We start from the raw sequence: 14,466 nt of genomic DNA on the forward strand, positions 1-14,466 counted from the left end.
AATAGCTTCTAAATACTAGATATTTTGGAAACATGAACTGTTGGCACTGGCATTCTGCTTTGCCAGTTTGGAAACATAATCTTCTCTATCATAATCTTTCAACCCTTCTGACTACATTTTGCATCTGAGTTAATCTTACTGAGCATCTACTCTCTCCAGATGCTTTGTTTCAATCCCAGACCTATTCCAGCCTGGGAGAAAAGCGTTCGGTGCTGTCCGTGGTCCTGAAATAAGGACCAGTTTCTTAAATGAGCCTGTAATAAACAGATTCATTCGGTTTCCTGTTTTCATAAGCTTTAAAGACAGATCTATGTAACTTTGAATGAGAGGAGGAGAGTGATATCACTGAATTCGCTTTAGTAGGGCATGTAACTGCAGATATTAAAAATCACCACAAGGCGACAGTGTAGACCATAACATGGAGATTTCTCTTTTCGTCTTTAATGCCCCTCCCAGAGTTCACACAGCTTAGTAACAAAGAGACGTAAAACGCGAGGGTACAGTTCGACAACTGCCTTTCGAGTCCCGTCTGAAAAGAGGGGAAAAACCAACTACTATACTGTCTTCGCCTGGATTTTTTTTACAGGAACCGTCAGATCTGAATCTATGCCGTGCTTACATCGGAGGAAGTATGCCTTTACCGAGCAGCAAATCCTCTGTCTGGATATATTTAATGCTTCTGATACTGGGTCGTTTCTGGCATGCAGCGTCTGCGCAGCTCTCTTATTCCGTGTCAGAGGAGGTAAATCCAGGGACATTTGTCGCAAATATCGCTAAGGATCTACACTTAAACACACAGGATTTGGAGTCCCGTATGTTCCGAATTGTTGCTGGATCAAAGAAGAAATATTTCGAGGTAAATACGAAGACAGGAATCCTCTACGTTAGTGAGAGAATAGACAGAGAGGAGTTGTGCGCGAAAGCTGCTAAATGTACTGTAAATATAGAGGCTGTGATAAATGAGCCTCTAAAGCTGTACCGTATAGAAATTAATATTATTGACGTCAATGATCATTTTCCCTATTTCATAGCGAAGTCACAGAGTATAGACATTGCTGAAAGCACGTTGCCTGGGATAAAATTCCCCCTACTGCAAGCTTACGATGCAGATGTAGGAAAGAATGCCATAAACACATACAAGCTCAACACTAATGAGCATTTCTCATTGGCAATAAGTAAATCGGGAGAGAGTATTTCCACTGAGCTGGTGTTACAGAAACCGTTAGACCGAGAAAAAGAGCCTATGATAACGCTTACTTTAACAGCGTTAGACGATGGAAGTCCACCAAAGTCTGGAACATCAGATATCATAATTCATGTTTTGGATATTAACGATAACACGCCGGTGTTTGCAAAGTCACTGTACAAAACGCGTGTATATGAGAATGTGCCTATCGGTACCACTCTTTTGACTTTAAATGCTACAGACGCAGACGAAGGGACAAACAAAGAAATCGTATATACACTTAGCACACAGGAACAAGACCGCATACTGCAGATTTTTAAAATCGACCCAAACACAGGCACACTGACAGTTGAAGGAAATGTAGATTTTGAAGAAAATCCTGCGTTTGAGATTCGTGCACAGGCGAGCGATAAAGGTACACCTCCGATGTCTGCTCATTGTAAAGTGCTGGTAGAAGTGGTGGACCTAAACGATAACGCTCCTGAGATCACTGTGACGTCATTGTTGAACGCGGTGAAAGAGGACGCTAAAATAGGTACTGCTGTTGCACTTGTCACTGTGATGGACAAGGACGGAGGAAAGAATGGTGAAGTGCATTGCACAATAGATGGAAAGACGCCATTTAAATTGGAAAATAACTATAAAAACTATTATTCGTTAGTAGTCGATGGGCCGCTAGACCGAGAGAGTATCTCTCACTATAATGTCACCGTAATAGCAAGAGATGAAGGCAACCCCCCTCTCTCCAGCACCAGTGTTATTGTTATTCACGTTTCCGATGTCAATGATAACGCACCTCAGTTCTCAGCGCCTGTCATTAATATTTATGTAAGGGAGAACAGCCCAGTAGGAGCAGTTCTCAAAACGGTATCCGCGCTTGATGCTGACATGAATGAAAATGGCCAGGTGAGTTACAATTTTTTAGAAAGAAACACAAACTCTGTCCCGCTGTCTACAATGATTAACATCAACTCAAAGACTGGAGATATAGTCAGCCTGCAGTCTTTTAACTTCGAGGAGTTGAAAACGTTTCAGTTTAAAGTTCAGGCCACAGACTCTGGTGTTCCTCCGCTCAGCAGCAACGTTACTGTGAACGTTTTTATTCTGGATGAGAATGACAACAGTCCAGCTATTCTGCCGCCCTATTCTGAGCATAGCTCCGTTAACAGTGAGAGCATCCCCTATTCTGCTGAAGCGGGCTACTTTGTGGCAAAGATCAGGGCTGTAGACGCAGACTCTGGATACAATGCGCTGCTTTCCTATCACCTGTCTGAGCCCAAAGGAAACAACCTCTTCCGGATCGGAACCAGCACCGGGGAAATCAGGACTAAGAGGAGAATGAGTGACAATGATCTGAGAACTCACCCCTTGGTGGTGTTGGTTTCTGATAACGGAGAACCCTCCCTGTCAGCTACTGTGTCTATTGATGTGGTGGTGGTTGAAAGCACAGCTGACATCCAGACTCAGTTCAGACATGTGCCTGTGAAAGAGGAGAGCTTCTCTGATTTAAACCTGTATCTGCTGATCGCCATTGTGTCGGTGTCAGCGATCTTTCTACTGAGCCTCATCAGTTTAATAGCTGTCAAATGTCACAGGACAGACGGCAGTTTCGGCAGGTATGGCGCCCCAATGATCACCACCCACCCTGACGGGAGCTGGTCCTACTCTAAAGCTACTCAGCAGTATGACGTGTGTTTCAGCTCAGACACACTCAAGAGTGACATGGTGGTTTTCCCCGCACCGTTTCCACCTGTAGATGGAGAGCTAATCAGTATTAACGAAGGAGACACTTTTACCAGGACTCAGACTTTACCTAACAAAGAAAAGGTAAGGACATAGTTACATTAAGAACTTATTATTGCAATTTTTCTATGTTGAGAATTGGAGGTGTCCTTTTTAAAGTCACTTTAAAGGGTTTTGTGCTATGTAGCTGACAAGAAAATTAAATTTGAACTTCTGTTCGAGTTAAAATAGAAATTATATCAAGTATAACATGAGTAGAAACTAGCCTGCTGTGCATTTGTTGATGGTTTTCTCATTTGTTAACTACCTATTTGGTATTGTAACGTGTGAGTCGCTATCCATGGTGCTGAACGCAAGTTTGAGAATGTGTGGTCCCAGCATGTTTTAAACAGTGTTTTCTCCCTCTGCCTTGTGGATGGAAAAGAAACTAGATTTAGACAATTCTACGGTTTCATGTGATTTTTTACACACGTGTATTCTCTCAATTTTTAGCATTTTTGGAGGATTTATCTATGTCTCCCTCGTCTACATTGTGCTTCTGCATTTACTGAAAAAAGTAAGTACTATACTGATCTGGATTTTGTATTTGCATTTTCTTCAGTTTAAAAACCATCTGACTCATTGTAGAAGCATTGTGGAGAGTAAATGAAATAGCTGAAAAACAATAGATAGATGAATATAACACGGGGTCTTATTGGCCATACGTTTCCCTCAGATTTGGTCAAATGTTTTCTAGGGAAATTAATGCGGGGATCTTTGTAATATTGTTTTGTGTTTGACGTCGAATGCAGTTCTTGCAAGTGTCCACATGGGGACATTGTAGACCATCACATTTGAGCTTCCTCTTTGGTGGCTCGGGGCTCCTCCCAGATTCAGAGGACGATGATGTTTCTCAGGCGATTGAAACAAAGAGACTTGGACGATGAAAGAGGACGGTACGACGACGATTTTCGTGTGGTAGTTTAAATATGCTGACACATTTAATTCGTGTATTTTCTCACTGAGATCCAGTTCTTCGTTTCTGGGCGTTATTGGTCGGATCTCTCTCTCTATGTTTTCTCTCGATATATGGAATAATGCCTTTACCAAGCAGAACGAGCTCTGTGTGGATTTATCTCTTGTTCGTGCTGCTGGATTGTTATTTGGAAGCGGTGTCTGGGCAGCTCTCTTACTCCGTCTCAGAGGAGGTAAACGTGGGGACTTCTGTCGGAAATATCGCTAAAGATTTGAACCTCAATGTCCAGGATTTGGAGTCCCGCATGTTTCAAATCGTTGCTGGATCAAAGAGAAAATATTTCGGGGTAAACCTAAAGACTGGTGTCCTTTACGTTAATGAGAGAATAGATCGAGAGGAACTCTGTGGCGATCAGCCCAAATGTTCCCTCAGCGTAGAAGCAGTTATTAATAACCCGTTAAAATTGTACCGTATTGAAATTGTAATTTTAGATGTGAATGATAATTCCCCATCATTTATCAGCACGTCCGATTCAATGAACATTAGTGAGATCACGGCAGCAGGAGCAAAATTTCCTCTGCATCCAGCTCATGATGCAGACGTCGGTAAGAATACTGTCAATACATACAAGCTCAGTCAAAACGAACACTTCTCCCTGGTCACACTTAAAGGAGAGAGTGCAACTCCAGAATTACTGCTTCAGAAGGTTTTAGACAGAGAAAAACAGTCTGTAATTAAACTCACGTTGACTGCTATTGATGGAGGAAATCCTACTAAATCTGGTAGTATGACTATAATAGTAAATGTGCTGGACATTAACGATAACGCTCCCCTTTTCAGTCAAACTCTATACAAAGCCAGTGTACATGAGAATGTCAAGATAGGAACGTCGATTGTAACGTTAAATGCTACTGATTTAGATGCAGGCCAAAATGGACAAGTGTTTTATTCATTCAGTGCAGGAGGCAGAGGAAAAGAAACAAACGTTTTCGCTATAGACGAAAAAACTGGGACTGTAACAAATAAAAGGAATATCGACTTCGAAGAGAACAATGCATTTGAGATTCGAGTTCAAGCCAGTGATGGAGCTTCTTCTCCTCTGACCTCACATGCAAAATTACTAATTGAAGTTTTAGATGTCAATGACAATGCCCCAGAAATTTCAGTTACATCACTGTTAAACACAGTGAAAGAGGATGCGTCCATTGGCACTGCGATTGCACTTGTTTCAGTATTTGATAAAGACGGAGGTAAAAATGGCATGGTGCACACTAAAATTTCCAATAATGTACCTTTTAAATTAGAGTCAAATTATAAGAATTACTATTCATTGGTTGTGGACGGTCCTCTTGACCGAGAGAGTGTATCTCAATACAATATCAGCATCACTGCAACTGACGAAGGCAGCCCACCACTCTCCAGCACTAGTGTTATTCATGTTCACATATCAGATGTAAATGATAACAAACCTCTCTTCACAGATAGCATAATCAATGTTTATGTGAAAGAGAACAGTCCAGTAGGGGCAGTTATAAAAACAGTGTCAGCAATTGATGCTGACGTCGATCAAAACGGTCATGTGAGCTATTCATTTTTACCTGACAACAGCAACTCGTTGCCACTTTCTACCATGGTAAACATCAATTCAGAGACTGGAGACATAATCAGTTTGCAGTCATTTAATTATGAGGAGTTGAAAACGTTTCAGTTTAAAGTTCAGGCCACAGACTCTGGTGTTCCTCCGCTCAGCAGCAACGTGACTGTGAACGTTTTTATTCTGGATGAGAATGACAACAGTCCTGCTATTCTGGCGCCCTATTCTGAGCATGGCTCCGTTAACAGTGAGAGCATCCCCTATTCTGCTGAAGCAGGCTACTTTGTGGCAAAGATCAGGGCTGTAGACGCAGACTCTGGATACAATGCGCTGCTTTCTTATCACCTGTCTGAGCCAAAAGGAAACAACCTCCTCCGGATTGGAACCAGCACCGGGGAAATCAGGACTAGGAGGAGAATGAGTGATAATGACCTGAAAACTCACCCCTTGGTGGTGTTGGTTTCTGATAACGGAGAACCCTCCCTGTCAGCTACTGTGTCTATTGATGTGGTGGTGGTTGAAAGTACAGCTGACATTCAGACTCCGTTTAGACATGTGCCTGTGAAGGAGGAGAGCTTCTCTGATTTAAACCTGTATCTGCTGATCGCCATTGTGTCGGTGTCAGCAATCTTTCTTCTGAGCCTCATCAGTTTAATAGCTGTCAAATGCCACAGGACAGACGGCAGTTTCGGCAGGTACGGCGCTCCAATGATCACCACCCACCCTGACGGGAGCTGGTCTTACTCTAAAGCTACTCAGCAGTATGACGTGTGTTTCAGCTCAGACACACTGAAAAGTGACATGGTGGTTTTTCCCGCGCCGTTTCCGCCAGTAGATGCGGAGCTGATCAGTATTAATGGAGGAGACACTTTTACCAGGACTCAGACTTTACCCAGTAAAGAAAAGGTAAGATCATACAAAGTCAATATGTTAATCATTTGCTTTAGTTCTTTGATTTGTGATATTATCTCTTACACTGTAACGTAAAGAGGATTGTCATGTGCTTAATTTTATGTTGGAAATGAGGCTGCTTCTATGCATTTGTAGAATTCATTCACGTCGCAGTTCTTATAGTCAAAGTTATTGCTGAATAACTTTTGAGAATGTTCCTTCCCATAAACAGTCTCATCACATTTTAATGTGAAATAAACCCCACAGTTTCATGATTTGATTTTTGTAAAGCTCAAGTCTAGAGGGCAACGTTGTCTTTCGTGTTGCTGACTTTGACGAGTCTGCCGTTCTACAACTAAATGTAATTTGCGTAAAAACGAGCTAGATACTTCTTGTCGCCTCAACTTAAAAATATTATTTGAATTGATCTTATTCGGTCCTGTTGCCTTGCAAACATTGAGATAAAATCTATTTTGTAAAGAGTTGTAGGAATATTAACTACTTTTCATCTGTGATACCGCACACAAATTATCGCTGTCTGTGGTGCTGAATTCATGTTTTGGATGCAAGACCAATATGCAAAAACACAGTAAAGAGAGAAAAGCATATAGTTTTGATACTTTGCTGACCGAAGTGACCGTCTGATTATTGGTTCTAGATAGTCACAAACTATGTACCTTGTTGCGTAAACAAAAGGTGAAAAAAATGTCTTTACTTCAGATCAACCATTTTAGGTCTTCTTACAGGATGCTTTGCCACGCTGCAGTGTAATGATGCTCTCTCCGTGGTGCTGAAATATGTGGCGAATGCACTCTGCTAAAAGAGCTTGGTACTCAGAGTAATGAAGATTGTGTCCTTTAGTCGTTTATCACTGACAGTGATTTCAATTCTGGTGATTTCTAAGAAAAAGCAATGGTTGATGTGTTTATTTCTACACGTTGTAGTTATTTCAAATGGCCATGAGGTGACACTATAGACCGTAACACCGCCTGCAGGTCGCTGATGTGTAGAGGCTCCTCCCATATGAGAAGGATCATTATTTGTCTCAGTGCTTTGTTAGAATGAGCAGAAAGGCGAAAGGGAATGGAGCTATGAAATATTCTGACGTTCAGTTTGATGTTCATGATCTTTTGGAGTAAATAGGCGAAAAACACGTCGATATACGGATCTATGCTTTGTTCTCCCTGTATGGAATTATGCATCTGCCGACAAAAAAGACGACTATTGGAATATATCTAGTGCTTGTTATCTTGGAGTATAACTGGGGAGCGGTATCTGGGCAGCTCTCCTATTCCGTCTCAGAGGAGGTAAACCTGGGGACGTCTGTCGGAAATATCGCTAAAGATTTGAACCTCAATGTCCAGGACCTGGAGTCACGTATGTTTCAGATTGTTACTGGATCAAAGAGAAAGTATTTCGAAGTAAATTTGAAATCGGGCTTCCTCTACGTCAGTGAGAGAATAGATAGAGAGGAGCTCTGCGCGAAAGCTACAAAATGCACACTGAATATAGAGGCTGTGGTTAACAATCCACTGAAACTTTACCGTATTGAAGTTAATATTCTCGATGTAAATGATAATTACCCCACATTCAGTGCCAAATCACAGACTATCGACATAGCAGAAGGGATATTGCCGGGAGCGACATTCCCTGTGCTGTCGGCCTACGATGCTGATGTGGGTAAAAATGGTATTAACACGTACAAGCTAAATACCAATGAATATTTTTCTTTAGCGGTGCACAGAGGGGAGAGTGTGTCAGCCGAGTTAGTCCTTCAGAAAGCATTAGACCGAGAGAAACAGGCTTTAATTAAACTCACACTGACCGCTGTAGACGGGGGGACACCACTAAAATCAGGCACGTCAGAGATCATAATTAATGTCTTGGACACAAATGATAATATCCCAACTTTTACCAAAACATTGTATAAAACAAGTATCATAGAAAATGCACCACTTGGCACTACAGTAGTTACAGTGACTGCAACTGACGCTGACGAGGGGACAAACAAAGACATTGTATATTTACTAAATTCGAAAGATCAGGATCATGTGTTGGACATTTTTGAGATTGATTCAGAATCAGGAATAATAACAGTTAAAGGAAAAATTGACTTTGAAACAAATCCTGCCTTTGAAATTCGTGTACAGGCTGCTGACAAAGGCCAGCCTCCGTTAACAGTACAGTGTAAAGTATTAGTGGAGGTGGTGGACCTGAATGACAATGCGCCTGACATCACGGTGACGTCACTGCTCAGCACCGTGAGGGAGGACGCTGAAATTGGTACTGCCATTGCACTTGTTTCAATTCTTGACAGAGATGGAGGCAAAAACGGTGAAGTCAAATGTGAAATATTGAATTCTGTCCCCTTTGAATTAGACACAAATTATAAAAATTATTATTCTTTAGTTATTGGTGCAGCCCTAGACAGGGAACTTATTTCTCACTACAATATCACTATTAAAGCTACTGATGAAGGAAAGCCCCCTCTCTCCAGCACCAGTGTGGTTATTGTTCAGGTTTCTGATATAAATGACAATGCACCTCTGTTTTCAGAGAGTGTAATTAATATGTATGTGGAAGAAAACAGTCCAGTTGGGACAGTTTTGAAAGCCGTATCTGCAGCTGATACTGACATTAGTGAAAATGGCCAAGTAAGCTATTCATTAGTCAGTGATAATAACTTAGTGTTGTTGTCTTCAATGATTAACATTAACTCAGAGACTGGAGATATAATCAGCCTGCAGTCTTTTAACTTCGAGGAGTTAAAAATGTTTCAGTTTAAAGTTCAGGCCACAGACTCTGGTGTTCCTCCGCTCAGCAGTAACGTTACTGTGAATGTTTTTATTCTGGATGAGAATGACAATAATCCAGCTATTCTTGCGCCCTATTCTGAGCACGGCTCCGTTAACAGTGAGAGCATCCCCTATTCTGCTGAAGCGGGCTACTTTGTGGCAAAGATCAGGGCTGTAGACGCAGACTCTGGATACAATGCACTGCTTTCTTATCACCTGTCTGAGCCCAAAGGAAACAACCTCTTCCGGATCGGAACCAGCACCGGGGAAATCAGGACTAAGAGGAGAATGAGTGACAATGACCTGAAAACTCACCCTTTGGTGGTGTTAGTTTCTGATAATGGAGAACCCTCCCTGTCAGCTACTGTGTCTATTGATGTGGTGGTGGTTGAAAACACAGCTGACATCCAGACTCCGTTCAAACACGTGCCTGTGAAGGAGGAGAGGTTCTCTGATTTAAACCTGTATCTGTTGATTGCCATCGTGTCGGTGTCAGCGATCTTTCTGCTGAGCCTCATCAGTTTAATAGCTGTCAAATGTCACAGGACAGACGGCAGTTTCGGCAGGTACGGCGCCCCAATGATCACCACCCACCCTGACGGGAGCTGGTCTTATTCTAAAGCTACTCAGCAGTATGACGTGTGTTTCAGCTCAGACACACTTAAGAGTGACATGGTGGTTTTCCCCGCGCCGTTTCCACCTGTAGATGGAGAGCTAATCAGTATTAACGGAGGAGACACTTTTACCAGGACTCAGACTTTACCTAATAAAGAAAAGGTAAGAACACTGGCATAAATTTTATTACTGCACTACATTTTGGTTGATAGTCAACTGTGAAATTGTAGTTTTTAATGGTAATTTCAATGGGCTTTGTGCTACCTAAGTAACAACAAGCTTTCATTGTAATGGACTTTATGTGCAGGTTTAATGAAAATTAAACAAGGTTGTTGTGATATGTTGATATAGGTCTGCTGTAGATACAGTATATTATATTGCAGTCTCCTCGTTTTTGGCTGCTGACTGCATTTCAATGTGTATGTAACTGTCCGTGGTGCTGAAAGCAAGATTCTGATCATCTTCTGCCTGCAGCACCCATCACATCTGGAAAAAATATACTTCCTTCCAATAAGTTAGGTCTACGTCCAATGATGCAGTATATCTACAAATGTACATATATATTTTATTCTTTTTTTTTATTTTATATTTATTGTATGATGAGAATAGCATGTGAAAATTCATCATTCAGTCATCCTTTGGCTACTCACTCAAAATTGTTCAAGTCAGTGTTCTTGTGACTTTCATTTGACAGTGCTAGTATTTTTGAGGTGTGTGTCTGACTATTCACAGATTCTATTATTTGGTGTTCCCATTATTATTTTATCTGTTAAAAGTGACTTCTGTAATGACTTTGTAATACCTAAACCAAATAGCAACCCATTACCTCAGTCTATAATTTCAAGTTTTGCAACGTGTAACCTTATAAACTACAAAGTTGAATATCTCCATTGCCTGGCTAATATGATGCAAAGTATATCACATTCAATAAGAGAGAAAAGAAATGTTTTTGTCATGTCCTGAAAATATCAATCACTCCACTTCATGTTTGATGGAAGCCATAATGTCAACGATGAGTATTAGTTAATATCCCTGGTCATTTTGGGTAATTTAATAGAGCAAAGTCACAGTATATTAACTAATATGATTAAGGATCCACATTCTGCCTGCAGTGTTACAAAAACTGTGAGACTGTCTATATGCTTTGAGATATATGGTGAGGTTTTAAATTTGTCATTCATCCCAATACTTGCAATAACTCATAGTGCTGTTTGAAATTGAGTAGTTATCAGCGTCTCTTAATTAGGAGGGGCATTTTAGATATTGTTTTATAAGGTGTGTAGTTATTCAACATCACCACGAAGTGACGCTATAGACCGTAACACAGAAATGTTGAGGCTCCTCCCAGAGCACAAAACGGAATGACTGTGGATTTTTATCACAAAGAGACACGAGAAGACAGGGGACGGCATAACGGAGTATTTTTCTTTAAAATGAAGAAAACTGAAAAAGCGTTGCCTAAAATTTTGTCACATTTCATCATTTCACGGTAGAAACACCATTGTGGATGTATGCTTCGTTCTTTTCCGGCGGAATTATGCCTTTACCGAGTAGCAGGAGGTCTATCGTTACATATCTTGTGCTTGTTTTGTTTGATTGTTACTGGGAAGCGGCGTCTGGGCAGTTCTCCTACTCTGTCTCAGAGGAGGTAAACCCGGGGACTAATGTCGGAAATATCGCCAAGGATCTAAACCTCAATGTGCAGGATCTGGAGTCCCGTTCATTCCAGATTGTTACAGGATCTAAGAGGAAATTCTTCGACGTAAATCTGAAGACCGGATTTCTGTATGTCAATGAAAGGATAGACCGAGAGGAGCTATGTGCAGATGAACCCAAGTGCACTGTTAGCGTAGAGGCTGTGATAAACAACCCATTAAAGCTTTACCGCGTAGAGATAGAAATTAGAGATGTGAATGACCATTCTCCGTCTTTTAACACAAAATCGCAAATACTGGACATTGCAGAGAACACCGTACCTGGATTTAGATTCGCGTTGTCGGAGGCAAGCGATGCTGATGTGGGTAAGAATGGTGTTAGTACGTATAAGCTCAGTCCAAACGAATACTTTACTCTTGCAACACACAAACGAGGGGAGAGTATATCCCCAGAGTTAGTGCTGCAGAAAGTCCTAGACCGCGAGAAAAAGCCTCATATGCAGCTCACGTTAACTGCAGTAGACGGGGGAACTCCGCCAAATTCAGGCACATCAGAAATAGAAATAAATGTACTAGACAATAATGACAATGCACCAATGTTCAGCAGTACTCTTTACAAAGTAAGAGTGTTTGAAAATATCCCGATTGGTACGGCAGTCTTCACTTTAAATGCGACCGACGCTGATGAAGGAACAAACAGTGAAATTGTATATTCGCTTCGTAGCAAAGATCAGGATCATATTTTTGATATTTTTAAAATTGACCCTGACACGGGGATCATTTCAGTGAAAGGCAAAATCGACTATGAGGAAAGAAAGGCTTTCGAGATCCGAGCAGAGGCTAGAGACAAAGGCCAGCCTCCTATGTCTGCTCATAGTAAAGTGCTAGTAGAAGTAATTGATGTAAACGACAATGCTCCTGAAATCACGGTGACGTCACTGCTCAATACAGTGAATGAGGATGCTGGTGTAGGAACAGCTATTGCACTTGTATCAGTTCTTGATAGAGACAGTGGCAAAAATGGTGAAGTGAAATGTGAGATCTTAAATAATGTTCCGTTCAAATTGGAGTCAAATTACAAAAACTATTTTTCTTTAGTGGTTACAGGGCATCTAGACAGAGAGGTAACTCCTCAGTACAATGTGACAATTTCAGCTACAGATGAAGGGACTCCTCCTCTTTCCAACACCAGTGTCATTACTGTTTATGTTTCTGACGTTAATGATAATGCTCCACATTTCCCAGAACCTGTGATAAACGTTTATGTGAAAGAAAACAGCAAAGTAGGAACAGTTATTAAATCAGTGACTGCAACTGATGCTGACACTGACCAGAACGGCCAGGTGAGCTATTCATTTTTACAAAGTAACACTAACTCGTTGCCCTTGTCTACAATGGTGAATATAAACTCAGAGACTGGAGATATAATCAGCCTGCAGTCTTTTAACTTTGAGGAGATAAAAACATTTCAGTTTAAAGTTCAGGCCACAGACTCTGGTGTTCCTCCGCTCAGCAGCAACACGACTGTGAACGTTTTTATTCTGGATGAAAATGACAACAGTCCTGCTATTCTGGCGCCCTATTCTGAGCACGGCTCCATTAACAGTGAGAGCATCCCCTATTCTGCTGAAGCGGGCTACTTTGTGGCAAAGATCAGGGCTGTAGACGCAGACTCTGGATACAATGCACTGCTTTCTTATCACCTATCTGAGCCCAAAGGAAACAACCTCTTCCGGATCGGAACCAGCACCGGGGAAATCAGGACTAAGAGGAGAATGAGTGACAATGACCTGAAAACTCACCCCTTGGTGGTGTTGGTTTCTGATAACGGAGAACCCTCCCTGTCAGCTACTGTGTCTATTGATGTGGTGGTGGTTGAAAGCACAGCTGACATCCAGACTCCGTTCAAACACATGCCTGTGAAGGAGGAGAGCTTCTCTGATTTAAACCTGTATCTGCTGATCGCCATTGTGTCGGTGTCAGCGATATTTCTGCTGAGCCTCATCAGTTTAATAGCTGTCAAATGTCACAGGACAGACGGCAGTTTCGGCAGGTACGGCGCCCCAATGATCACCACCCACCCTGACGGGAGCTGGTCTTACTCTAAAGCCACTCAGCAGTATGACGTGTGTTTCAGCTCAGACACACTCAAGAGTGACATGGTGGTTTTTCCCGCGCCGTTTCCGCCTGTAGATGGAGAGCTAATCAGTATTAATGGAGGAGACACTTTTACCAGGACTCAGACTTTACCTAATAAGGAAAAGGTAAGGACATAGTTACATTAAGAACTTATTATTGCAAATTTTCTATGTTGAGAATTGGAGGTGTCTTTTTAAAGTCACTTTAAAGGGTTTTGTGCTATGTAGCTGACAGAAAATTAAATTTGAACTACTGTTCGAGTTAAAATAGAAATTATATCAAGTTTAACATGAGTAGAAACTAGCCTGCTGTGCACTTGTTGATGGTTTTCTCATTTATTAACTACCTTTTTGGTATTGTAATGTGTGTCGCTATCCGTGGTGCTGAACGCAAGTTTGAGAACGTGTGGTCCCGGCATGTTTTAAACAGTGTTTTCTCCCTCTGCCTTGTGTTAAAAAAGAAACTAACTTTAGACAATTGTACGGTTTGATGTGATATTTTACACAAGTGTATCCTCTCAATTTTTAGCATTTTTGGAGGGTGTATTTACGTCTCCCTTGTCCACATTTTGCTTCTGCATTTACTGAAAAAAAGAGTGTTTGTGACAGGCTTTGTTTGTGTGCTTTGTGTGTGCTATACTTATCTGGATTTTGTATCTGCATTTTCACCAAGTTTTCTTCCGTTTAAAAACCATCTGACTCATTGTAGAAGCATTGTGGAGAGTAACTGAAATAGCTGAAAAACAATTAATAGATGAATATAACACGGGGTCTTATTGGCTATACATTTCCCTCAGATTTGGTCAAATGTTTTCTGGGGAAATTAATGCGGGGATCTTTGTAATATTGTTTTGTCTTTGATGTCGAATGTAGTTATTGCAAGTGTCCACATGG

The 14,466-nt window shown here is 41.3% G+C and overlaps 3 protein-coding genes across 6 annotated transcripts in view; all 3 read left to right on the forward strand.

Moving 5' to 3' along the window:
• The window catches only part of LOC122989820 (protocadherin alpha-C2-like), a 95,333-nt gene that overhangs the window by 10,065 nt on the left and 70,802 nt on the right, over nt 1-14,466 (forward strand). Inside the window, exon 1 of one of the 4 annotated variants that reach the window (XM_044362831.1) lies at nt 3,989-6,384. The exons of 2 other annotated variants lie outside the window; for them this stretch is intronic. In XM_044362831.1, coding sequence (XP_044218766.1) covers nt 4,006-6,384 — 2,379 coding nt within the window. In that variant the 5' untranslated portion in view covers nt 3,989-4,005. Of the gene's footprint in view, nt 1-3,988; nt 6,385-11,199; nt 13,699-14,466 lie in introns of those variants that run through there. One more of the 4 variants, XM_044362822.1, reaches the window with a different exon arrangement.
• Nucleotides 497-3,025, forward strand: LOC122989834 (protocadherin alpha-3-like). The gene has a single exon (XM_044362851.1). It carries the CDS (start codon nt 632-634, stop codon nt 3,023-3,025), a length of 2,394 nt encoding a protein of 797 aa, XP_044218786.1. The 5' UTR covers nt 497-631.
• On the forward strand, nt 7,431-9,965 carry LOC122989835 (protocadherin alpha-3-like). The gene has a single exon (XM_044362852.1). It carries the CDS (start codon nt 7,566-7,568, stop codon nt 9,957-9,959), a length of 2,394 nt encoding a protein of 797 aa, XP_044218787.1. The 5' UTR covers nt 7,431-7,565; the 3' UTR covers nt 9,960-9,965.

The sequence above is a fragment of the Thunnus albacares genome, chromosome 10 (assembly GCF_914725855.1).
Source record: "Thunnus albacares chromosome 10, fThuAlb1.1, whole genome shotgun sequence".
Classification (NCBI taxonomy): Eukaryota; Metazoa; Chordata; class Actinopteri; order Scombriformes; family Scombridae; genus Thunnus; species Thunnus albacares.